This window comes from Lynx canadensis, chromosome B4 (assembly GCF_007474595.2).
Source record: "Lynx canadensis isolate LIC74 chromosome B4, mLynCan4.pri.v2, whole genome shotgun sequence".
Taxonomy (NCBI): domain Eukaryota; kingdom Metazoa; phylum Chordata; class Mammalia; order Carnivora; family Felidae; genus Lynx; species Lynx canadensis.
This window is the reverse complement of record NC_044309.1, coordinates 16583179-16610132: the sequence shown is the minus strand read 5'-3', so window position 1 is coordinate 16610132 and position 26954 is coordinate 16583179. Positions and strand designations below refer to the sequence as shown.

Genomic DNA, 26954 nt, shown 5'->3' with positions numbered 1-26954 from the left:
GGGCACCTGGGTGGTTCAGTTGGTTGAGCATCTGACTGCGGCTCAGGTCATGATCTCATAGTTCGTGAATTTGAGCCCCGCATGGGGCTCTATGTGACAGGTCACAGCCTGAAGCCTGCTTCCGATTCTCTGTCTCCCTCTCTGTCTGCCCCTCCCCTGCTCAGACTCTGTCTGTCTCTCTCTCTCAAAAGTAAATAAACATTAAAAAAAAAAACAATTAATCACAACAAAAACAACCACAATGATGAAACAGCAGCTAATACTTATTGAACAACTGGTTTGGGGCAGTCACAGTACTTGTTATACACATTAACCCATTCAATCCTTACACTCACTGTTAAGCTGGGTACAATTAGTATGCCCTTTTCATAAATGAGAAAATAAGCCAGGCATCCAGACCCAGCCTCTTAACCACCGCGTTCGTCGTCCATTAATAAAAGATAACCTGATGATACTCCTCTGTCACTAAACTCCTATTTAGGCCGTGGAAGCAATCTTTTCATATTTGACATCTCCACGTAACCTACAAGAGCAAACGTAGCTCTCCAGGGACAGATGGCAGACAGTGAAACCCAGAAGAGATCTAAGTGCATCTGCTCAGAGCAACCAGTCAAAAGTTGAACCAAAGCTCTAATGTGATCAGTCAAGTTGTACGTATTGCCATTTAGAACCCAGCACAGGAACAAGACGAATATGTTGGTTACTGGTTAATTTCATCCCTGCACCAAATGTTTCTGTTTCTGCTGCTTTTCTCTTCCCCTTGAAAATTTGACTTCGCCAAACAATAGAAACACAGATAGATCACCTAGACTAGAAGGAACCTAAACAATAATAATATGTAATAAGTGAGGCAGAACGGAACATACCCTGTGGCTTTTGCTAGGCATCAGCAAATAAAGTTGCCTTACCTTGCCTTTCATTACAACGCAATCTTCCTGCCTGTTGTTTTCATGGCTTGGTTCCCCCCGCAGCCATTTAGTAAATGTTACTGGGGTGCCATCGCTCCACTCAAAATACATTTGGATCTTGATGTCATTTAAGCCAATCCATAACTCATCATCTGGCTCTAAAGAGGAAGAAAAACACAAAATCAATGTACACATGTTTTCTTTCCTAAAATCAGGAGGTTATCGGGAAAGGAAGGCTCCCTGCTTTATTAACAAAAGTTCGACTCCCTTAAGATTATAACAGACAAAAGACCATTCTCTTGAGTGTTAATCTGACGTGTCAACTACACTTTATGTTGTCAATATTAGTTTCATTGAGCAACATATTCTTTACATTGTGAAGGCAACTGTATTCTTTAATTGTACAAGTGTAACTTGTATCTCCTGGGAGTTGCTAAAATGAGGCTGAGGTTGGTCCATCATTACCCCCTGTTTTGTGAAGCTACTCTTTTGTTATAAATAACTTTCCATACAAACTGTACTCATTGTGTTGGAAATATAACAGCTTACTTATACATTAATCTATTTGACTATCATTAAATCTCATGAATGTTTTAAAGTACTATTAAAAACCACTTCTAGTTTACTTCCTATGTTATTGTTAAGAACATTCCAGATATTAAAGCTTAATAACTGTACTAGGAGTGAGAAGATACATAAACAAAGAAGTTGAGCTGTCTCTCCCGACATTTAGGACTTATTTATTGGTCTATAAATATAAATGAATCTGTAATCATGTTCACCATAAAATACCAGACAAACTCAACTAAGTAACAAATAAACATTAAAACAAAAATAACCAGGTACAGATACAAAATGTCATCATTTTGTTTTAAAGTTCTATGAAGAACATTATTGACCTTATCTGTAGTTATAATTCCAAAAATATTACAACTAAAATGGAACAAAATGTAAGGCCTACGTCTTCATGCCTAGAAACATACATTTGCAAATTAAAAAAAAATTAATGAATATCTAATTTATTCTCTTGGAAATTTCATCATGAATGCTTGACTTCTGTCCTTTAAATGGCAAAAATAGGGGCGTCTGGGTGGCTCAGTCGGTTAAGCGGCCGACTTCGGCTCGGGTCATGATCTCGCGGTCCGTGAGTTCGAGCCCCGCGTCGGGCTCTGTGCTGACAGCTCAGAGCTTGGAGCCTGTTTCAGATTCTGTGTCTCCCTCTCTCTGACCCTCCCCTGTTCATGCTCTGTCTCTCCCTGTCTCAAAAATAAATAAAACGTTAAAAAAAAATTAAATGGCAAAAATAAAATTACTTGCCAAAGGACTATAAAGATGGTGTTGTAGTAGAAAATGAGAAAAATGCCACACTAAATAGGAATCTCCCTAAATGGTTTAATCTGTTCCTCCTAAACGTTGTCTCCCAACTTGCTTTTGGAGAAGTCACTGATTGGCCCATTGCCAGCCCCAGCAGATGTTTCCAGCACCATGAGGCATGAATGAGGGTGCCAGGATGAAACCCTTTTCCTTTCACTTAATTTGGCAGCTCATGATCTTTTGGGCAGCAAATGTAGGCTTCAAAATGACCTCATATGCCCTTTCAGGATTTAGGTTCAAAGCTAATAAAAACCTAAACTCTCCCCTCGCCCCCGCAATAAGTAAATAAAATAAAAATAAAACCCGAAACTCCCAAGGCCCACAGTTAAAATAAAGTGTTAAGAGTTCCCTATAACATTTTTTCTTACTACATTGTGCACCCCCATCTAGCTTTTGTAATTCCTAAACACAGCCTACACTCTATAAAAATATATAATACACAAGTGGAAAAAGCCGTTAAACCAATTGTTACGAGTCTGTTAGGGAAGCTGTCTTAGTTGATGTAGTCATAACCTAGGTGTGCAAGTCCCAATTTCTCCACTCTATTTCCACAATCAATATAAAAAATATCCAAAAAAAAAAAAAAAAGATAATTATCTCAACTAGCTAGAAAAATTTTTCTAGGCTTTTGATCCAGAAACAATAATTTTACAACTTTTCTTTACCTTTATCCATATTATTTTCACTGTTTTAAATAAAGAAGTCTTATCCATGACAAAAAAGGAAAGGTTTCCCTAGTAAAAATTTATTAATCCCTCTTCTGAATTGAAAAGCAACCTCTGGGGCGCCTGGGTGGCTCAGTCGGTTGAGCTTCCGACTTCGGCTCAGGTCATGGTCTTACTGTTTGTGAGTTTGAGCCCCGCGTCGGGCTCTGCGCTGACAGCTCAGAACACAGAGCCTGCTTCAGAGTCTGTGTCTCCCTCTCTGTCTCTGACCCTCCCCCGTTCATGCTCTGTCTCTCTCTGTCTCAAAAATAAACAAACATTAAAAAAAAACAAATTTTAAGAAAAGCAACCTTTGCCAGAGGCAGTTCAAGATGGCAGCATGGAAGGATCCTGAACTAACGTCCTCCCATGCAGACAACAAATCTATAGCTACATATGGAACAATTCCCTCTGAAAGGAGCCTGAGAACCAGCTGAACAACTACAGTACAACAAAAACTGAAATACGGGTAGGAGAAACAGAGACCTCGTCTTGCCAAAAACTCCACCAGGGTGTAGCCACCCACCAACCATCAGGAGAGTCTCACAAATATGGAACTTCTCCTCAGGGAGTAATGGGTTTGTGTCTCACACCAGGCACCCCCCACTCTCAGGATGTGTACTGGAGAGATAATGCCCCCAAATGTCTGGCTTTGAAAACCAACGGGGCTTAAATCCAAGAGAACCATAGGGCTGTAGGGAACAGAGAATCCACTCGTGAAGATCTCACATGTGGACTTACTCACCCCAGGGCCTGGGGAAAAAGTAGAGCCTAGACCACATGCAAAGGAGATTCACTTGAGAATCTTAAAACTTCTGCCAGAGGGGCAAAAGCCTGTTGGAACTCTCTCCAGAGAAAGATGTTGACAGGCACCATTTTACCTTCCTCCTCTACCTTGCTTGTGCTGGCACTGGTTGCCACCATTTTTGCCCTATCAATCTGATCCACTATTGCCCACCCCACCACACTGATGCTGCAGTCCTTCCAGAGGCAGGGGCAAGGGCCCCATGCCCCATGCCACTACTGCAGCCCCAGAAACAGCAGGTACCATTCTGCTTCCTCACAGCGTTTCCATGCACAGCCAGCACAAAGGATGCCCATCGAATCTTGGGCTCCGGTAGCCAGGAGGGACTGTACGTCTGGGCCCCATAAGTCTGAAACAATTGCAAGAACAGTTCAAGAAACAAGCAATGAGCAGAGCAAAGTTAAATGGTAAGATGATGCTCACACAGGGCCACCACTTTAAGACTGAGAGAGATTACTGTTTCACATAGAGAGGAAACAAAATGAAGAAACAGAGGGGACACCTGGGTGGCTCAGTCAGTTGAGCATCCAACTTGGGGCTCAGGTCATGATCTCGCAGTCCGTGAGTTCGAGTCCTGCATCAGGCTCTGTGCTGACGGCTTGGAGCCTGGAACCTGCTTCAGATTCTGTGTCCCCCTTCTTTCTCTCCCCGTCCCCCACTTATGCTCTGTCTCACTTTGTCTCTCAAAAATAAATAAATTAAAAAAAAATTTTAAACCAGAAGAATATATTCCAAATAATTAAAAAAAGAAAAAAGAAACAAGATAAAACCCAAGAAAAAAACTTAAAGAAATGGAGATAAGTAATTTACACATCCACAACATTCCATCCAAAAACAGCAGAATATGCATTCTCTTCAAGTACACAAGGAACACTCTCCAAGACAGACCACATGCTAGACCACAAAATAAGTGTCAATAAATATACGAAGATGGTATGAAACCAGAGATCAACTACAAAAAGAAAACTAAACATCTAACTTTATACCTAACGGAACTAGAAAAAGAACAAATAAAACCCAAAGTTAGTAGAAGGAATGAAATAAAAAAGATCAAAACAGAAATAAATGAAAGAGAGACTAAAAAGATAACAAAAAAGATCAATGAAACTAATAGCTGGTTCTTTGAAAAGATAAACAAAACTGACAAACCTTTAGCTAGACTCAATCATATAAAAGGAGAGAAGGTGCAAATAAATAAAAATGGAAATGAAAGAGAAGAAATTACAACTGATACCAAAGAAATACAAAGTAACATAAGATACTACTATGTGCAATTATATTCCCACAAATTGGACAAACTAGAGGAACTTGATAAACTCCTAGATATATACAATCTTCCAAGACTGGATCATAAAGAAATATAAAATCTGAACAGACCAATTAATAGTAAGGAGACGTAATGAGTAATCAACTCCCCCCCCAAAAAAGTTTAGGGTCAGATGACTTCACCAATGAATTCTACCAAACATTCAAAGAAAACTTAAAACCTACTTTTCTCAACTTTTCCAAAAAATTGGACAGGAAGGAAAGCTCCAAAAGTCATTTTATGAGTGTAATATTGCCTCAATACCAAAAGCAGACAAAGATAACACACACACACACACACACACACACACACACACACACACACACACAAAATTATAGGCCAATATCCCTCACGAACATAGATGAAAAAATCCTCAATAAAATGTAGCAAACAGAATTCAACAATGCAGTAAAAGGATCATGACCTTTGGGATTTATTCCAGGGATGCAGGGATGGTTCAATATCTGAGAATCAATTAATGCGATGCACTACACTAACAAAATGAAAATACAAATCATATCATCATCTCAAGGGAGGCAGAAAAAGCAGTTGACAAAATTCAGCATCCATTTATGATAAAATCTCTCAGCCAATTGGGAATAGACAGAATGTACAGTAACATAATAAAGGCATATATTGTGAGCCCACAGCTAACATACTGAATGTGAAAAGCTGAAAGTTTTTCCCTTAAGAACAGGAAAAAGACAAGGATGGCACTTTTGCCACTTTTATTCAACATACTATTGGAAGTCCTAGCCAAAGCAATTAGGTAAGAATAAAAAATAAAGGGCATCTAAATTAGAAAGGAATAAGTAAAACTATCAGGATTTGTGATGACATGATTTTACAGACAACCCCAAAGACTCCACCAAAAGAAAAAAAATGTCAAAACGAACAAATTGAATAAAGTTGCAGGATACAAATAAATTTAATAAAAAATCTGTTGCCTTTTTATACACTAACAATGAACTATAAGAAAGAGAAATTAAGAAAACAATCGCATTTTTAATTGCATCAAAAAGAATAAAATACCAAGGAATAATTTAACCAAGAAGGTAAAAGAAAATTCTAAGACACAAATGAGAGAAATTGAAGAAGACACAAATAAAAAGATAGTCCATGCTCATGGATTGGAGAAAGGACAGTCTCTTCAGTAAATGTTGTTAGGAAAACTGGAAGCCACTTACAAAAGAATGAAACAGGGCCACTATCTTATACCATACACAAAAATTAATTCAAAATAAAGACTTACATATAAGTCTGGAAACCATAAAACTCCTAGAAGAAAATGTTAGCAGTAAGCTCTTTGACAATGCTCTTTGTAATACTTTTTTGGCTCTGACTCCAAAGGCAATGGCAACAAAAGCAAAAATAAACAAATGGGACATCAAACTAAAAAGCTTCTGCACAGCAAAGGAAATTATCAACAAAATGAAAAAGCAACTATACTGAATGGAAAAAGACATTTGAAAATCACATATTCATTAATGGTTTACATATAAACTATATAAAGAATTCATATAGTTCAATAACAAAAAACAATCTGATTTTAAAATAGGCAGAGGATCTGAATAGAAATTTTTCCAAAAAATACATATAGATGGCCAACAGACACGTAATAAAAGATGCTCAAAATCACCAACCATCAGGGAAATGCAAATTAAAGCCATATGAGATATTACCCGACACCTATCACAATGACTGTTCTCACAAGGACAAGAATAACGAGTGTCTGCGAGGATGTGGAGAGAAGGGAACCCTCATGCATTCTTAGTGGGAAAGTAAATTGTTGCAGCCACTGTGGAAAACAGTATGGAGGTTCTTCAACAAATTAAAAGTAGGACTACCAGATGATACAGCAGTTTCACTTCTGGGTATTTTTCAAAAAAAAATCACAAACACTAACTCAAAAAGATATATGCACCCCCATGTTCATTGCAGCACTATCTACAATAGCCACGATATAGAAATGCCTAGGTGTCTATCAATGGATGAATAAAGAAGATATGGTATGTATATATATATATGTTCCATTGCATGTACACACACACACACACACACACACACACACACACACACACTGGAATACTATTAAAGCCATAAAAAAAGAATAAAAACTTTCTAGGGGCACCTGGGTGGCTCAGTCGGTTAAACATCTGACTCTTGATTTCGGCTCAGGTCATGATCTCACAGTTCATGAGATCGAGCGCTCCTTCGGGCTCTGCGTTGACAGGGCAGAGCCTACTTGAAATTCTTACTCTCCATCTCTCTCTGCACCCTCTTCCTCTCTCTCAAAAGTAAATAAAATAAACATTCAAAAATTTGTTTCAAAAAAAGAATAAAATCTTCCCATTTACGACAACAGACAACACGGGTGGACCTTGAGGGCATTATGCTAAGTGAAATAAATCACAGACAAATACCATTTGCTCTCACGTATATGTAAATTTAAGAAGCAAAACAAATGAGGGGCGCCTGGGTGGCTCAGTCGGTTAAGCCGCTGACTTTGGCTCAGATCACGATCTCTCAGTCTGTGAGTTCCAGCCCCACATTGTGCTCTGTGCTGGCAGCTCAGAGCCTGGAACCTGCTTCCGATTCTGTGTCTCCTTCTCTCTGCCCCTCCCCCTCTTGCGCTCTGCCACTCTTTCTCTCCAAAGTAAATAAGCATTTTAAAAAGCCTTGTTTTTTAAAATAAAAAGCAAAACAAATGTACGGAAAAAACAAAGCTCAGATACAGAGAATAGATTTGTGGTTGCCAGAAGTAAAGGCAGGGGGTTGGGGGGAGATGGGTGAGGGCACCAAGAGGTTCAAACTTCCAGTTATGAAATTCAAAAATCAGGAAGTGTAATGCACAGCACGGCGACCAGAGTCAATGCAGGTAACCAGGTTTAGTGCAGTGATCATGATGCAATGAACACACATGTGCAATCAAGGTTGTACACCTGAAACTGATAAAAAGTATGTCAATTATACTTCAATAAGAAACTAATAAATAAGTAAATAAATAGAAGCAACCTTTGCCACCAGATTCGCTACATAACTATAGCAATAAACATATCAGCTTCTGCTATTACTGCATCATGTTATAGAAAGTAGAGCAAAATTTGCTCTTTGGGCCTACGGCCTCTTAACGAATCCGTTTTTCACGGATTCATTTGTAACACTTTATCACCTGCTATACGTATCGTGACTTGTAGGTCGTGATATTATTCAGACCTATCAGTCTTGATCCCATTATTACCGTCTAGTCTGATTTCTCCAGAATGAGTAAACATAAAATCGAGAAATTGCGCCCCGGCGGCAGCAGGCTACCATCAGGGCCTAGTGAGCGCAGGAACATAGGCGCAGGGGAAAGAATCCCATCTGGCACCGGTGTAGGAGTCCTAGTGCTTTGGGGTCTTTGCAATCTCTCTCTGGGACGACTTTACCAATTCCTGTCTATTTGTCAACTGTTTGGTCTTTTCCCCTCGCCACGGACTCCTATCAACGTTCAGGCTCTACGTGTCAGGAAGCAGCCCTCACCATCATCACCAGCCATTTCCTCTTGTTTTGCTGGCTGGAAATGGACAGCTGCAGCTATTTAGAAGTCCCACGGGTGGAAGCAGAAAATGACAAACATTTAATCAGCAGGTATCGCCGAACGCCTGTTACCGTGAGGTTCCTCCCCGCCCACCTCCCCTTCACGGTGAGTGTCCCCAGCTCCTTCTCCCCAGTGTTTTGTTTGTTGGTTTGTTGACAGAACCAGTTTTTGAAAGCTTTGCAATATTTTGTTTAGTACATGTTCTAAATAATCTTTAAATTACATCCCTAACAATGGAGGCATAAATTTCTTTAAAAGATTTAGGCCAACACCCAACCACCCCAATAAAATATCCTGGTTGTTTTGTTTTGTTTTTTTGCTGCTCAACACTGTGACAGCACTAGCTAGGTTAACAAAGAAAATAAAGGCACCTGGGTGGCTCAGTGGGTTGAGAGTTCGACTGTTGATTTCAACTCAGTTCATGATCTCACAGTTGGTGGGTTCCAGCCCTGCATCGGGCTCCGCACTGGTGGTGCAGAGCCTGCTTGGAATTCTTTCTCTCTCCCCTCTCTCCCTCTGCCTCTCCCCTGCTTGCTCTCTCTTTCCCTCAAAATAAATACACAGACTTAAAAAAGAAAGGAAAATCCAGACTATGAGATTTAGAGATGTTTCTGCTGAGAGAAAACATGGGCACAAAGAAAGAAAATACAGGGGCGCCTGGGTGGCTCAGTCGGTTAAAGCATCCAGTTTCGGCTCAGGTCACGATCTCACCGTTTCTGAGTTCAAGCCCCATGTCACGCTCTGTGCCAACAGCTCAGAGCTTGGAGCCTGCTTCCGATTCTGTGTCTCCTCTCTCTCTGCCCCCCCCCCCACCACTCATGCTCTGTCTCTGTCTCTCTCTCTCTCTCTCCCCAAAATAAACATCTAAAAAAGAGAGATAAGGATCTTTTAAAAAAGAAAGAAAATACATATACACAAATACTTCCAATAAATGAAATATTATTGACAAATTTAAGGTAGGCTGCTCTGAATCTGGATTATACAGGGAAAAACAGTATTTTTTAAACTACCTATTAATTGATTACATATCAAAAGAAAAGTAAGTCAAATTCTCTCTTTGTGATACAAACTCTTTAAATTTCTAAACAATGTTTTACTTTCATGCATGATTAATATTTATTGTATAAAATAATCTAACTATTAATTTTAAATCACCAAGTTTAACATTTATGATTAAATTTTCTAGTGATGGGAGGAGAGCGGGAGGAGCAAAACATATTACAGATTTAAAGGTTCTCACCATATCCCAGCTGGGAGAAGATAAAGTCAAATTCCTCAATGCTGTGGATACTGGCTAGATCACCACCTTCCTTCCTACATGCAGTCAAGGCATCTCTTTGGATTTTCTTCTCCTCTCTGTAAATCTTGTAACAGTGGCCTGCATATGGCCACCACTGGCTTGGACAGTTAGTGGGCACATCACTTTCTAGAGAAAAAAGAGTTTGGAAAACATTTAAGAGGGAAGGTTGTTCTCGTTATAACAAAATTTTCCATCATTCTATATAAAAAAACAGTTCATAGTTATAAGCAACTAAAGGTAATATTTGTTTTTCATCTTTGGCATACATATTCACAAAAGATAAACCAGGTTGGGTTTGCTTTTCAACTAAAAACTATACGAATCCATCTTTCATTTTAAAATAAAACTACAGGTACCTGAGTGGCTCAGTCGGTTAATTGTATGACCTCGGCGCAAGGATCTCATGATTCGCGGGATCGAGCCCCACACCAGGCTTTGCGCTGACAGCTCAGAGCCTGCTTCAGATTCTCTGTCTCCTCCTCTCTCTGACTCTCCCCTACTCACACTGTCTCACTCTCTCTCAAAAATAAACATTTAAAAAATAATAATAAAATAAAATAAAGCTACATGTGAAACCTTTTTAAAAAAAATTATACCTACAAAGCCACACTAAGATGCAACAGATCGTCTCATTTTATCGTCAGCAAACCTGTACTAAGCATGTTATGTAAATGTTGGAGGCACAAAAGATTTGACATACAATACGTTCCTTAAAAGATTTCAATTTACTTTAATTTTGTGGACACTAGGGAGCCAATCATTCCTCAGAAGAAGGGCAATACTCAGAAAACAAGCACAAAAACTGGGTTAAAATGGGGAATAGAATGGGTGGGGGCAGAAGGGCCAACAATGAGCCACAGAGACCAACCACAGCAGCGTGAGCTGGCCACCTGTGCCTCTGCCCCAGCCCATTGCCTCTGGCTTGCTCCCACAAGATGGCATGTGATCCTGTGGTGGTCACAGGGAATTAGATTCAGAAGTCTTTCAGGCAACACCTGAGTTTGCCACAAGTTGTGTGACCTTGGGCAAGTCACATCACATGAACCAAAGTAACCATATATAATATAACCATATTAACCATACTAATATTAAACTACCCATCCTCACTGTGTTCTTCTGAACTACAGAGCATCTGAGATAATGTTCCTATAAACTGCAAATACCACACAATTATTATTTAAGTCAATAGGTCATAGTGGCCAACATCCTAATTATTACTACTAACAGTTACGGCCAAATTTCATAAATCTTGATTTCGCATTGCAAAAAAATGTACTGTAATAGTCATGAGCTGGGGAAAGTGAAGGGAAAGATGTGTGGGGGCAGAGACTCATATTATTCATCCTTGTATGCCCTAGAACCGGCATGGGCCTGCCATATGGCAGGGGTGATGAATGTTGGTCAAGAAAAAGAACGGAAGATATATGTGCTACACGGCAGCTTCGCATTACCATTTACAGAAACGATTTCAAACTGCAGTTTAGCAATGCACCTTGCTTACAGAGGGACCGTATTACCAAATGAACGTTAATTAGTATATGTGTTTGGTAGTACATGTTCTCAGATGTGCTGCCTTAGTAAATGTTCAATACAGTGAATGTTTGTTATTCATTTCATGAATCCCTTAAAGCCATTTTTCCTTAAGACTGGGACTGTCTGCCACATCTTTGTTTGAGTCCAAGATTCAGTTTACAGTAGTCATTTAAGTAAACGGTCACCCACGATGACTGCATCACTGTAACAGTAAAAAATGCACATACTTAAAAATTCTAGCCCCTCAATACAATTGAGATATTGCACACTGTCACGTTACAAAAAAAAAGAAAGAAAAGAAAAGGAAAGGAAGGGAAAGGAAAGGAAAGGAAGAAAGGAAGAGAAAGAGAAAGAAAGAAAGAAAGAAAGAAAGAGAAAGAAAGAAAGAAAGAAAGAAAGAAAGAAAGAAAGAAAGAAAGAAGGAAGGAAGGAAGGAAGGAAGGAAAGAAAGAAAAAACTTAGTATAACTCTGGAGCCCTCTGGTGGGATATTTTGATTTTGCTACCTAGGAAGCTGAAAATGCAGCAAATGCTGAGGACCGCAAAAACTGAACGGATAACCTTAAAAAACATCTTAAAACATGAAGATAACCAATGAAAAGGAGTTCCATGGGACAGCCACAAAAGATCACCCGTTCCTGTAGAGCAACACCGCCCAACAGAGATATAATGTAAGCCACAAATGAGAGCCACATACATAGTTTTAGATTTGCTAGTAGCCACGTTAAATAAAAGTAAATAGAAATGGGTAAATTTAATGTTAATAATATATTTTATTTAACACAAAATATTTTCATTTCAACGTGTAACCGATAAAAAATAAATTATGAGATATTTTATGTTTTCGCATGCTAAGTCTTGGAAATGCAGTATGTATTTTACACTTAGGGCACATCTCAATTCAAACTAGCCAGGCTTCATGCTCTCAACGGCCACTTGTGGTTAAGTGGCTACCGAACGGGGCAGTTCAGGTTTAGAGACCCAGGATTTGTGAACAAACAGGGTAGCATTGGAAGGACCAACAAGGTACAAGGTAGAACTCTTGCCCAAGAGGGTCACCAATCATGGGTACTGTGTCATTTTCACTCTCATATGCTTTTCCAAGCTCTGGTTTATTTGAATTTATAGATAAGACAGAACGGTTAACCCAGGAAATACAGAGAAATTCAAAAACCAATGTCAAAGTGAACGTTAGCAGGTGAAACAAGGCAGGTATTGTAGAGAGATAAGAATAACTTACTGAAGTCTTGACAGTATGAATGAATTTTCACAGAAAGAACAGGTATTAATATTTCCCCTTACAGATGAGGAACCTACAACTGGGGAGTTAAGAACAAGGCTAAATTCCAGAATTCTGCATCCTGTACCAGGGAAGCATAAAACAACTATTCTCCTCTTCCCCAAAGTGGCAATTCCAAATCTTCTGAAGAACCGTATGAGCTTTTCCAAGAAGAAAGAATCATACTATTTCTCCTATGGGAGGAAGAGACGATATGAAGTACAAAGGCGACTGAGGTCTCCTGGACAATGCCTGCAGTCAAAATGGTGCCTCTGTAAATATCAAACCCAAGAACCATGACCCTTATCTGGAGATCTCGACCATATCTCTATCTATTAAAATTGCAAACACACCCACTCTCTGATCCAGCAACTCCACTGTGAGGAACGATCACATGCGTGAAATGGCACGTGTAAAAAGTCAGTCAGTCTAAGATTGTTTGTAATAATAAAAAGTTGGAAGTAAATTGAAGGTCCATTAATAGGTGACTGGTGAAAAAGTCTACATGGTCTCTCTCTGCAATGGCTATGGTGCAGCCATAGAAACAAAGAGGCTATTTATGTATCATATGGAAAGATGTCCAAAATTTTTAAGTGGAAAAAAGTCGAGAATATACGTACAGGACGCTTCCTTTTGCATAAAACAGAAAAAAATAATTATCAGCGTATTTTTTTATATATTTATTGAGTAACCAGGTGAGGATAAACACCCAGGAACAGTTGTTTACCAGGGAGGAGAAATGGGTGTTAGAGGTAAGAGGTGGAAGGAAAATACTATTATTTTCTATCACTTTGTGCCTTTTGACTTTACAGCCAGGCAATGAAATTGACTTTAAAAGTCCAGGAGAAAAGTCAAGAATGCCACACTGTCCAGTTTCTCCAGCAGAATCCATCCAGCCATACATCCAGCCATACAGCCCTTTAGAGCATTAAGTGTCTCTCCAAAAACAGCTTATAGTGAAAAAAGTGTAGATTGTTTGCTTTTCGTCAAGGCAAAAATGCCTTAGTAATTTAATTCTTCTATAAAAGTATAAGAGAGAGCATAATTGGATTCTTTTCCCAGAGTCTATCCTAAATGTAAAAGTAAGTTAGTACTTTTGGGATGTTTTATCCCATTTCTGTGAAGACTTCCATCTGAGATGCTAAACTTACAGCATTAGAGCCTATATGGTGCCTTAAACAGTGAGAATATAATAAAAACATCCCTTTCAGATATTTATTTCCTCGCTCGGATTCCAGTTTTGTCACATGTGCAAGTTTTATATATCCTCTTAATATCCTTTTCCTCATCTAGAATGTGTGAATAATCAGGCCTACCTCACAGGGCTGCTGTGAGGACAGAATTCTGATTTCTGTTCTTTCAAAGGCTTTGTGCATACCCGAACACCACAGCACACCCCGGAAATGTTACTGCCCATCACCAGTAACCAACAAAAAGAAATTCTGTAGGAACATCATTATATTTACTCCATAAGTTATCAACAAAACCTCTCATTTCACGCAGTTATGTAAGCTATGATTTTCTTCTTTCAGTGATAATATTTTATATACTTCAGATCAAATGGATCACTCACCAGAGGGAATCACAAAAGAATTCAAAGTTGTGTTGCCTTTTTTGCAAATATAGCCTAGCTTCTGAACACATTCCAGATTTTCCCATTTAGCATTTTTCCCAGGATTTAATGACACACAGCTTTTTCCAGGTTCTGTTGATGGACTTCCTTTGGGGAAAAGGAAAAATCACAGTGGGATTATCATAGGTACTACAAGTAAATAGCCCCCCAAAACCTCACGTCTTCATCCTTGGGATTTAATGGGTCTCCATTCTGTCATCTGCTGCAAATTCACCAAGAAAGCTTTTACTGACTGACTGCAGAGCAAAAGACATGTTGCGTGTCTATTTCTTTACTTGTTGTTGGACCATTTCAATGTCTAAAATGTTGATTATACACCCTTGCTTCTCTGAAATAACTTTTTCCCCCCAGAATTTCAACAAGAAAAGCTAGGGCTTATAATCCTGAACAGCCTTCACACTGGGTTTGGTTATGTATAACAGAGAGGTACCGAACAAAATACAAGAGACGTGATGCTCTAAAGCAGCCATATTTTAAAAAGGTGGACACCTACCTACCAAACAGCTAAGTAAGGCTAACTGTGAAGAGCAAACGAAAGAATTTCTGAACATGGGAAAACTTTCTCCAACTATGGAGAGGAGACAGAGAGGACGACAGTGAAGAGGAGAAAGACAAGAGGAGGAAAGCTTGGGAAGCAACATGACACAGGAAACGCCAATCAAGTAAACGCGAAACTAAGATTGTTTCTCAAGATTTTCAACCCAGTCTACCGAAGAGTTTTAACTGCTAACCCCTCATCCCCTATCTTACTGAAAACTGATAAAAGAACCAGATAAAGTCAACGTCGGGAAGGCAACGGACACAGGCAATGATACCCACATCTCTCGTGCATTTTTGCTCGTTCACGTAGGATTTTAAAACCAGTACTCTGAAAACTAGTTCTGTCTCACACCTGAAGCCAAGGTGATGAGCCACAATTTATTAATGACTCTGCTTTGTGACCTGTGACATGTATATAACCCGGACCTGGACCTCACTTTCCTTTCCTGCAAGATGAGAATCACATCACCTGCTCCGTAAAGCTTTTGTCAGAAATTTTTAGAAGTAGTGAAATAGCACACAAAGTGAACCACTGTTAGTGATAAGGACTTTAATACAGCAATTAATTGTCTGTAAATGGCTACCATGGTTATGTGTCGCTTGATCAAAATTTTATGCAATGACCATTGCTGATATTCCACAAGGTTTCTAATTTTAGTTGGAAGAAACTCTCCTATTATTTCAGAAGGTGATTTGATCTTGTGCCTACTACTTCTCAGGAATTTGGTGTAATTTCTTTTCCTTTCTCATTAATATTCCAGTTTCATCCCTCACTTTCACTGAAGTTATACCCCCTCTTTTCTCACTGAACTCTGGGAATGCAAGTGCAATGCAAATTAAATATTACAGTCATCACTCCAAAACTTTAAGGTAAATAAAGTGACTTGCCCAACATACAATAACTAAGCAACAAAGAGTAAACTCTATTTCCTGGAAAAAAAAAATGATCGTTATTGATTGATCTGATTGAGCCCAACTGCCATTCTCCCATTTAATTGGACTTTAATCCTCACCCACAAAACTGACATCTGATATTGCCTTACAATGTTGATTTCCCATGTTGTAGAGGCAAATAGAGATGACTCTAGTGACAGTCCCATAACTATGCATGGAAGGAATGCACTGGAAATGGAATTTCAGAGTTAAAAGCAAATCAATTTAAACCAATGATTAGTTGGTTAGTTCCGAGCATTTTCTGTCCTCCAAAAAATTAGAATGCTGTTAAAGTCTTGATCATCACCCAAGTGTGTTTGTGTGTGTGTGTGTGCGCACACGTGTGTGTGTGTTTAACAATTAAACTAAAAATTGCCAACAAAAGTGCTAATAAATTATTGTGCTAGTATAGAATATCATCATCTGTGGCTGAAATATTGTTTTAATCCAACTCTATTAGATTAACAACAGGAGAAAATGATGTTAATGTAGACCTTAAGATCATTATGACAATGACAGATATGTTGCAAATATCTCAAGGCTCACAGTGAGAAATTGTCCAGCCCCAAATAATTTATATTTGCTTAATTTCATACTTTTTGTGTGTATAAATATAAATACATATAAAATCTTTGAATACACTATATAGCATTACATAGTATATATATCTCATAAGTATACATTTTATACATATGCACTTTCAATTGGAACACTGTAAAATTCAAAAATTTGATTTTGAATATAATACCTAGCAAATCAAGGATACTCAGAAAATATATACTTTCACAGAATCCTGTATTGGTTTGTGTGATTATCCTCTCAGACAAATCCCTATCCTGGGAAGCAGGTATAACCGTAAGGTTTTAGTATCCACAAATCACATTGGCAGATTTCAAAGCAACATGAGAAATGGTCTAAATTTGGTAAAGTTTCCCAATTCCTTTCTTTGAGCTCTATATGTGAGATGATGAAGATCTCCATGGTATCCAGATAAACTGAATTTAGATGAGTTTATCCACAGGCAAGCTGAACTCTACCTGGTAACCAGTTCAAATACCGGAATGGACTCCCACCACTCCACTGCCAGCCACTGTTGAAACTCAGGCTGTTAAGTCCAATCCAGAGGCCGGAAGTCAAGGAACTGGTTAATCCTATAGAATAAAAGCAAAAACAAAAACCAGACTGACATTTGGAAAAGACAATGAAATCAAATGCACAATTAAGCACTTGACTCAAAATGTATTTGAAGGAAGTCATAAAAAACCATGCCTAACATTTCTCCTTTGATTCTCCTAACAACCTGAGGTAAGCACAGCTACTGTCTCCATTGGCAGATACAGAAATGGAGGTGAGAGTGTAAGATTCTTAGTAAGATCTATTAAGATTCCTGCTGAACTTCTAGCCCAGATCTGACCAGGCTTCAATCCACCGCCTTGAATACGCCTATATGCCAGTATGAACGTGCTTTTCATTTCTCTATCATCAAACATTAACGTTTTTACTTCATTTTAGAGCACAAGGTTTATTTTGGATAAAATTCAGAGTTTTCTACTATAAAAATGTTTTTTTAATGATTGCTTCAAACTCTGTGCCAGGCCTGATCTGGGATTAAAAAAACAAGCCACAAGGACCTCAGCCCTCCAGGGTCAAATACTCTCATCTGTTACTACCTGAACGTTTTTAAAAACCACAGTTCTCTGTTCTGTCTATATTCCTTTTAGTTCGTTGAAGAGTTCATCAAACACAAAACTGTCCTTTGTCTTTAATAAAATACCAAACTCAGGTGGGTATTCTTGTCAATGGTGAGAATTACCACTTACTCTATTTAGAGCGCTGTACTTGTTCATTCAGTCCTCACAAACCATGATAGTGTCTCATGACACCAAAGCCCAGACTCTCCAGTTCTGATGTAACCAGCTGAACTCTCTGAAAGTCGCTACCATTTTCCCCAATTTTTCATTAGCTTAATATAGGCACACATTCGTGTGACCAATTCAAGTGAATGGAAGTTACAGCGACTCAGTGGCAAATAATCATATCTCACATTTATTACACCCACTTCCATAAGAGTGCAAATGGCTGTCTTAGAGGTCATGTGACCTGAACATTGCACTCAGTTGACTTAGCATCTGGCGGAGAGGTACTTGCAAAGGGAGGTGAAAATACCCACTTGAGGACATTGATTAGGTTGTGATTAGGTGGACTGAGGCTTAACAAACCAAACTGAATTCAATACTGGAGTTACTTACTGAAAAGTAAACCCTATTGTGTGATTTCTTTAAATAAGAAAATAACAGCGGGATGAAATTAAACTCTGGAATGTAAAAATCAGTGAAGATTAATGCAGATTCACTCATTTATATCAAGCGTTCTGGAAACAAAGTTTGAGTTAGCACAGCTCTTGTATGCTGGTACTTTATGTACCTTGGGAGGTATCTAGCCCAATTCCTTCATTTTACAGAGGAAGAACGTAGAGACAGAAAGATGAAGACACTCGGGGAGGATTAGTGGATCAGGATTGGAACCTAGGGTTCAGTGTGGTTTCTCCAGTGGATTCAATTCCTGTTTAAATTAAACTTACCTGTGAGTTACTACCCCTTCTAGATATATTACCCTTTCTAGATAACTCTAAATGTTAGGACACCTTTAAATACACAATAATGACCTAGACAGATATTTCTGATACGTGTCCTTCCTTCCCAAACAACAGCCCATGCCAGAACTCACTCTCGTCACCTGCGAGGACTCAACTTTTGGTTCTCCAAAGTTGAAATCTTACCAAAAACTAGAAATGTTTCCTGTAAACTATACCAAGGAGACGACATTATCAAAAGGGGAAGTCTTTATATTTCTTTAGTCTTAAATCTCTGGGATGAGTGGCACCAAATATGACTGCTTTCACTTAAAACATAATAATAAAGCGAGAAAAATTTACTCATATTAAATCAATTTTATAATTAGTCATCTTATCAATGGCTTCCTTTTAGTTTAGTAATTATGTTTTGTGTATAGTAAAAATACAGTTATTAAAACTATTTTGAGTACCATATGATTGCTTAGATCACTTTAGGGTAAGTTAAAGAAGAAACCAACTAAAAAATAGTGTCCTACCTCATTTACATAACAGGTAACTTATAATGTGTCAAGAGGAAATACTCGTCTACCAGACTGTGCCTTAGAAATGTCCTTCTAGGGGCGCCTGGGTGGCTCGGTCGGTTAAGCATCCGACTTCAGCTCAGGTCATGATCTCGCGGTCCGTGAGTTCGAGCCCCGCATCGGGCTCTGTGCTGACAGCTCAGAGCCTGGAGCCTGTTTCAGATTCTGTGTCTCTCTCTCTCTCTAAACCTCCCCGTTCATGCTCTGTCTCTCTGTGTCTCAAAAATAAATAAATGTTAAAAAAAAAAATTAAAAAAAAAAAAAGAAATGTCCTTCTAGGGTTGGATACTACATTATATGTTAATGATCACTCCATGAAATACTATTGAACCCTGAATGGCTTTTTTCATAAATGATTTACAATTGCAGTGACTTGAATAATAATTCTCTCTGTACCTACAGAGGCGTATGCTAGAGGAAATGATGCCAAAAGCAGCATTTCACAAATGTTAAAGACAGCTATTTCCCGAAGTCAAATCCCCTGGCATTGTAAACAATTTATTAGTTAAGAATATAAGCATATGTAACTTTTCAAAACTGTAAAGAATTCACTGCCTATAGGAAAAAGTAAAGTAGATTTTCATCTGACATTGCTGTGTTTGGCATACTGAGAAAAGGTGATAGCTTCTTCAGGGAATTATCTATCCTCTGACGTCCCGCACCTGCTCTAGGTACTGGTAGGCTTATTTTCAAGAGCGAAATTCATAAATACCTCTCAAACCAGGGCCTAACATGTAACAAGTGCCCAATAACTGTAAGCTGTCTGACTATTATTTTAACTCCTTATTGAATCAGGATCGGCAAGAAGTGTGTTCAGAAACAAAATTCAAATTTTGTGTTAAGTAGGTCACTTAAAGAAGATGGTCGTCATCCACAGATTTCGTTCTCGAATGTGCTTTTGTAATTTCATAGAGAGACCAAGGCTTCGCTAGCGTTACTACACAGAGGATCACTTCCGCACGCTGAACGTTTCAATTCTTGATTTTTCTGCACACTAGTCTGAAACGGTTATACGCCTGCTTTTGCGCTTAGGTATAATAGATGATGTGTTCGTGTCCAGTGTTACACTTTGTTTTCATCTTTTCTGTATCATGGTCCAGTTCTTTTTCCAGCCAGCCCCCAAAACAATCAGGGTAATGAGCCAGCTTTCAGTTCCTACATCTTATTTCGGTTCTGCAAATCTTAACCCTGCACATATGTGGTTAGAACTCTGGTTCGGGCATTGAGGATTACATAGCGTCCCAGCATTTTGGGGGTAGAGACGGAAGTGAGGATATAATGCAACGTGTGTGGGTGATGTAAGAAGGTGCCACCGGGCGGAGCGGTAAACCCTGCAGGCAAAGGGAAATCAGACTGTTAGTTTAGGTTAAGTTCACTGAAACAGGGAGCTGTTCACACCTAAATTAGGGTTCTCTGTAGTGCTTTGGGGACCACCAGATCCTTGCTCACTTTGTGAGAAGGACGCGGGCAGAGTGAAATGGAAAGACAGTACCTGGTTCCAGTGCGACTATTTTCTGAACAGGAGGCACTGGGCAAGTTTCAACCTTCTCCCCCCTAGTCTGTTATTTCATCTATAAAGCGGAGACAATAATATTCATTTAGGAGGTAGGCGTGAGGTTTAGAAACAAAGCCCAGCGTCTGGCACACAGGAGCCGATCAATACATGACAGCTAATTGGATCTGAGCGTCATAAAAATGACTTGGACTGTTTTGTTTTGTTTTGAATGTTTATTTACTTTTGAGAGAGACAGAGACAGAATGCAAGTGGGTTAGGGGCAGAGAGAGAGAGCGAGACACAGACTTGGAGGCAGGTTCCAGGCTCTGGGCCGTCAGCACAGAGCCCGACGCGGGGCTCGAACCTACAAACCATGAGATCATGACCTGAGCTGAAGTTGGCCTCTCAACGGACTGAGCCACCCAGGCGCCCCTACTTAGACTGTTTTTTTTTTTTTTTTAAATTATCTTTACTGCTCACAATCCTCACACAGAATAAGCCTTAAGAGTGTAACTATTTGTGGGTATTTTTGTTTTGTTTTGTTTAGTTTTTAGTGACCTGTTGCCCCAAATAGATCACAGTCCTTCACTCACACCATTGTTTTCCAGATTCTTCCCCCAATACATCCCAGTAAATCCTGAATGTCGTGAATATCTTCCCTCCAGAAAACAAAATGCTGTTTATTTCATGAACTCCCTTTCAGACTTTTTCCCCCCAATCCATGATATTTTTGACTTAAAGAAAAGCAGGAAATACTCCAAATTTCATTGGAGAAGTCATTCTTATCCAGATTTCAGTTAAAATTTGCTGACTAAAATTCCGGAGGCTTGGATAAGATTCAAACAAGTATCTGAGGTGAACTGAGCCTCTGAATCTCTTCAGGCTTGTTGGCTCTCCTGAGGGACACAATAATAGCTCTGGCTGATTAGGAAAGCATTTCCTGCCGCAGCTGTTGTCCCTCCCGCCAGCATTACCCCTTTCCTCTAGGCAGCTGGGGAAGGCAGTGAAAACGTAACCTGTGTTCAGTCCCTTGGCTTCCAGAAAGCCAAAAATCCAGTAAAACTCAGATGAGTCAAGATAATACAACCCACAGATTCCCCTAAAAAAAAAAAAAAAAAGCCAATTGAAACCATTTCAACTTCTTTGTAAAGTTGTTATTTTAATTCCAGAATACCTCACCCAATTTTCCTCACAAGTGCCTTCCTTAATCCCATCACCTATTTCACCCATCCCCCACCCGCCTCCCCTCGGGTAACCATCATCATTGTGTTCTCCATGGTTAAGAGTCTCTTTCTTTGGTTTCTCTCTCTCTCTCTCTTTTCCCCTTTGCTCTTTTGTTTTGTTTCTTAAATTCCACATACAAGTTCAATCATACGGTATTTGTCTTTCACTGACTCAGAAACCATTTCAACTCTCAGAGAGTTCTTCTCTCACCCACGCCAGTGTGCACAGATAACACCAGGGTTGTCTTAAATCATCCCTTCTCTCCCTGGATCATCTACGTGAAATTAGTTGTGTCTCTTTCTGGGCTTTCTGCCCTTAATTTTATGCATGGGTGTAAGTATTAATCACCCTGATACTATGTCTCAACACTGGGAAGGCCGAATAACTGAGCAGACCGAGGCACGATTCCTTCTCTGAGCTTCTGAATACACAGCGAGGTCAGATTGCTTTTCTCTTGTCAGTCTCGTGAATATGCCCCAGAATCAGCTGGATGGTTGATAATATGCCGATTCCTGGGCCCCACCTACTGATCTAGCATCTCTGGAGTTTGTGCCCACACGTCTTTGTTTTATCAAAGTTCCCCGGTGATTTAAGCAACTTCACATTTAAGAACCACCGAACTTACTGTCTCCTTGCCGTAAGCTGACCGCCCATCCAAGCACGAGGCTGGATTTCTAGATAATTATTTTTTTTGTGTGCTGCACCATCATTTGTCAGTCACCAGACATTCATTGAGACTCTCTTCCTTGGAAGGTTCTGTGTGAATCTCTTTGGGGTTTGGGGGGCATAAATATTCATGAGACATTCCTCATATCAGCCATTTGCTCGTATAATCCATTCTCCACATAGCATTCAGTTTGCTTTCTTCGCGGCACTTCTGTGGCACGTGTATTTATCTGTTGTTTATGTCTGTTTTCCCCACTGGACTTTAAGCTCCATGTAGAGAGGACATGACTGGCTTTGATCACCATTGTGTCCCTATGACCTAGCATAATACCTCACACACAGATACCAGCCCCCTTGTTGAATAAATGAATGAAAAATAACAAATAAATGTATTTCTAATCTTGTAGGGGAAGTGGGACATATAGGTAAGTAGCTATTATAAAAGCAGTAAACAGGGGCACCTGGGTGGCTCAGTTGGTTAAGCGTCCAACTCTTGGTATGGGCTCAGGTCATGATCTCACAGTTTGTGGGTATGAGCCCCGAGTTGGGCTCTGAGGTGACAACACGGAGCCTGCTGGGATTCTCTCTCTCCCTCTCTCTCTTTCTCTGCACCTCCCCGATGCGTGTGCACATGCTCACTCTCTCACTCCCTCAAAATAAATGAATAAACTTTAAAAAATAAATAAAAGCACTAAACAAATAAAGGAAATGCAGATGGAAATGGATAAGATTGCATTTCAGCTGTATAAAATTTTGGCAATTCCAGGTACGAGAAATGGCATGAGATTTAAAGATGTGGTGGTGAGAAAGTACGAGATAAAGATGAGAAACTCAGAGGCTCTTGGGTGGCTAAGTCGGTTAAAGCATCCCACTTCGGCTCAGGTCAGGATCTCACGGTTCATGAGTTCGAGCCCCGTGTCAGGCTCTGTGCTGACAGCTCAGAGCCTGGAGCCTGCTTCAGATTCTGTGTTTCCCTCTCTGTCTGCCCCTCCCTGCTCCCACTCTGTCTCTCTCTCAAAAATAAATAAACAATAAAAAAAAAAAAAAAGATGAGAAACCCAAACCCTTCTGTCGAGACTGCAAAATGCATCTGTCGGGGGCAGATGACAGCCTTTGAATGCCAGGCAAAGGTGTGTTGTTAATTACTTGGTAGAAAATAAGAAGTCACTAAGGGCTTTTCGAACACAGGAGTCATAGGCTCAGGGATATATTAATCCGGTAGCAGAGAAAGGGGGACCTGGAGGGAGGGGATTCTGGAACAGGGGATTGAGGATGCTTATTCTCCCCATTCCTTTCCACTCCTAATCTCTCTCTGTTCCCCAAGTGTGGGTCTCAGAAGCTAGAACAAATACTTTCATCTCAAGCAAACATTGGCTCTTTTCATCTTCATAATCCTACAAGAACAAATGCTTCAAAAGCAAACACCTTGAGGACAGAATGCCAATAAAGCCTGAAAACCAGTACGGTCAGGGAGTTTGAGAGACAGGAAGCAAAAAGGACGCAGGGTTTCAGAGCCGCTCTTGACTGGTCCCTGCTTGTGGCGGGAGCGTTTACTTCATTTTATCCTTTTGAATGCCATGATGCTGACAGAAAACCTTGGGCTTCAGGTTGGACCTGGAACGTTTGACCAGCATAGCAGCCCTACTGTGTCCAAGAACATCCCCTAGCGACGGAGACGTCTTCTACTCTGAACCCAGATTAACTCTCGGAATCCTTCTCAACGCAGGTTCTAGAGAGACTGTCGCAACGGATGGAAGAGGGTTGGCTGAGGAGACAAAAGCCATTTGCCATCCCAGGGGCCAGTGGGTCATACCCTGGGATGGCACCTGTTCAGGACTGACTCCATCATGGTGTCCGTCTATAATCCCCTATGCTGGCTGCTCTTAGGCTCCAGCGGATAGAAGTGGAACCATCATGAACTTACTTACAACTTCCTTTCCTTTTCCTGCCATTACCTGTCAGGTACGTTTGCTCGTGGATTTCCGTGATACTCAAGAGCTCGGCACTTTGTTGTTGGCAGCTCCTCCTTGCCTGATGCCAAGTTAAAGCCGATTTGGAGTTTATCTGGTAGGAAATGCCAGTCAACGGGTCTTTGTTCCATAAGCTTTCACTGCCCTCAACTGTAAAAGAAGTCAAATGGAATTGGCTGCATTAGGCGGAGGAAAGACTTTCAGGGAACCATGTTTTGTACACAATTCTAATAGTAGCATTATTTCCTGCAGCTTATTTCTTTTCCTTTCTTTCCTTTTCCTTAAAGTGCCTATGAGATTTTCTTCAGTCCCTTAATGAAGAGGGGAGTTTTCAAAAGATGAGCCACATCCAATTTTTGTCATATGCCTAAGCAAGGAAAGAGGGGCATCATCTCCCTACTTGTCCGTCAGGAGGTTTGGGATCAGGTGAGTTGGGGAGTGGGGCAATTGCAAATACTAGGCAAGAATAGAGATGCCGATCCGAGCTCCTTAATCTAGAAAAAAAACATATAAGGAAAAAAGAAAATATATGTCTTTTCTCAGCAAGTGGATATTCTGCCTGCACGTCCTAGTTGGGTCTTTTTAGACCAAAGTCACAGGCATTAGAAGGCAAAGTCATGGATGCCACCGCCAGGCTGACCTGCACGTGCATTCAGGCAATGTCACCTCACTAGTGGTTTGTCCTTAAATTGCAAACCTCTCAAGTCTCATTTTCCTATCTCTAGGATATATTAAATCGAGGCAGCTCCAGGCAATAATAGATGCAGATTGTTAATTTTTCTTCCTTCAGGGCAAAAAATAATACTTGTAGTTTATTTTTTCCTTTGTTATTTTATGATTCCCAATATACTCTATAAACTTAGTTATACCTTATGAAAGGTCAATAGTAGAGATAAATATTGTTTACAGTGTGTTACATATAAGATGTTGGGGAAATTAGTCAACAAAGGAAATATTTCTGTGTGCTTCATGTTATGAAACTTTCCCTCTTGTCTTTTTAATAATACAAATTTCTACCTACAAATCATAGGCAGTAATAATTTCTTCACTTGTTTGTAAGAAAGAGAAGGAATTATGTAACTTCTCAAATTTTCTAAGAGGTGTTCAACCTGCCACGACGTCGGCCAGTTTCCAATAAGCATGTAGCCCTATGCTGCCATGAATCTTTGTATGTGACAAGGAAGTGACCTTTTTCATATGCATACCACAGAGTATGACATGAAACTTGGGGTTCCTTTGCACACCAAAGAGGAAGAAAAGTATATCAAAATTCCATTCGGGCAACAACACAGAAATTTCTAAGAAGCTTTCATTATAAAATTATTATATATTTAGATAAAAATAAATTGGAGGGGTGCCTGATTGGCTCAGTTGGTTGAGTGTCCGACTCTTGATTTTGACTCAGGTCATGATCTTGGAGTTTATAGGCTTGAGCCCCGCACTGGGCTCTGCATTGACCGTGTAGAGCCTGCTTGGGATTCTCTCTCTCTCTCTCTCTCTCTCTCTCTCTCTCTCTCTCTCTTTCTCTCTCTCAAAAATAAGTAAGGAAGGAAGTAAATAAATACACTTCAAAAAGATACATAAAATAAAATAAATTTGAATTGGTGACGTTAAATTTAAATGATCACGTAGTTCCATATCCAAATGGAGTCTTGTCCACGTAAGCGAGACCATTCGTATCAGACTGGTTTGGAGTTCATCTGAAGATGGAGATGTTTTAAACCCCTATTTTTAGAAATTTGAGGCCTGTAGAAAATGTGAGACATCCAAAGAAAGTGGGGGGGGGTGTTATTTTCATGTCTGGGGATATACATAACCAAAGAAGGGAATGCAGTATGACTCTTCATTTAAAAGAAAGTATGTTTGGCTCTTGAGGTCAAGGAATTGAAATCTATTTCTCACTGCTTGCATAGGTTTGCTGACACTACATCCCCCCTCACGTTCAAATTCCCGCAGTGAACCAGCACAAGCGATGAAGCAAGCTCAAGTTGCAAGCTACGGAGGATCGAGAGAAAGGGTCTTTTCCTTTTCCGGTTCTCACGATGCTTTAAAATAGATGTCTAAACAGAAGGGAAACACTGTAATAAACAATGCGATGGACAAAGAAGAAGAGCACATATGAAAGTGTCACGAGGTCAAAAGCCAGTACCTCATCTTCCTGTATTAAACCTTAACCTTAAGGTTTAAATTAAGGCTAATGTAAAATCAAATGTTCTTTTGAAAGGAACGCAAAGCAAGGAAAATGAAGTAGACTGGGAAATTGCAAAGCCCTTTAAGAAAGGCATGGGATGCCTAAAATGTGCTTTATGGGTTGAATGCGTGTTGAAATCAGACACTTTCATTTCCTAGAGTTATCTTATTTTTACACTGAACAAGAAAAAAGATGTATGCATAGGTTTTGAAGGCATAAATTACAAGGACGCGAGAGAATACTCAGGACGCCCATCCAACACACATCTATCCCAAGGTTGTGAGGTTTTTGTGGGTTTTTTTTCATGTGTGTGTGATTAGTGATTAACCATCTGTCTTCCATTTAACGATTGATTAAA

General features: G+C 39.7%; 1 protein-coding gene across 1 annotated transcript in view; it reads right to left on the bottom strand.

Moving 5' to 3' along the window:
• The window catches only part of MRC1 (mannose receptor C-type 1), a 98384-nt gene that overhangs the window by 51921 nt on the left and 19509 nt on the right, over positions 1-26954 (bottom strand). Inside the window, exons 4-8 of the mRNA XM_030322004.1 lie at positions 24391-24555; positions 16932-17045; positions 14362-14508; positions 9918-10103; positions 909-1066 (exon numbers count right to left, since the gene is read on the bottom strand). Coding sequence (XP_030177864.1) covers positions 909-1066; positions 9918-10103; positions 14362-14508; positions 16932-17045; positions 24391-24555 — 770 coding nt within the window. The remainder of the gene's footprint in view (positions 1-908; positions 1067-9917; positions 10104-14361; positions 14509-16931; positions 17046-24390; positions 24556-26954) is intronic.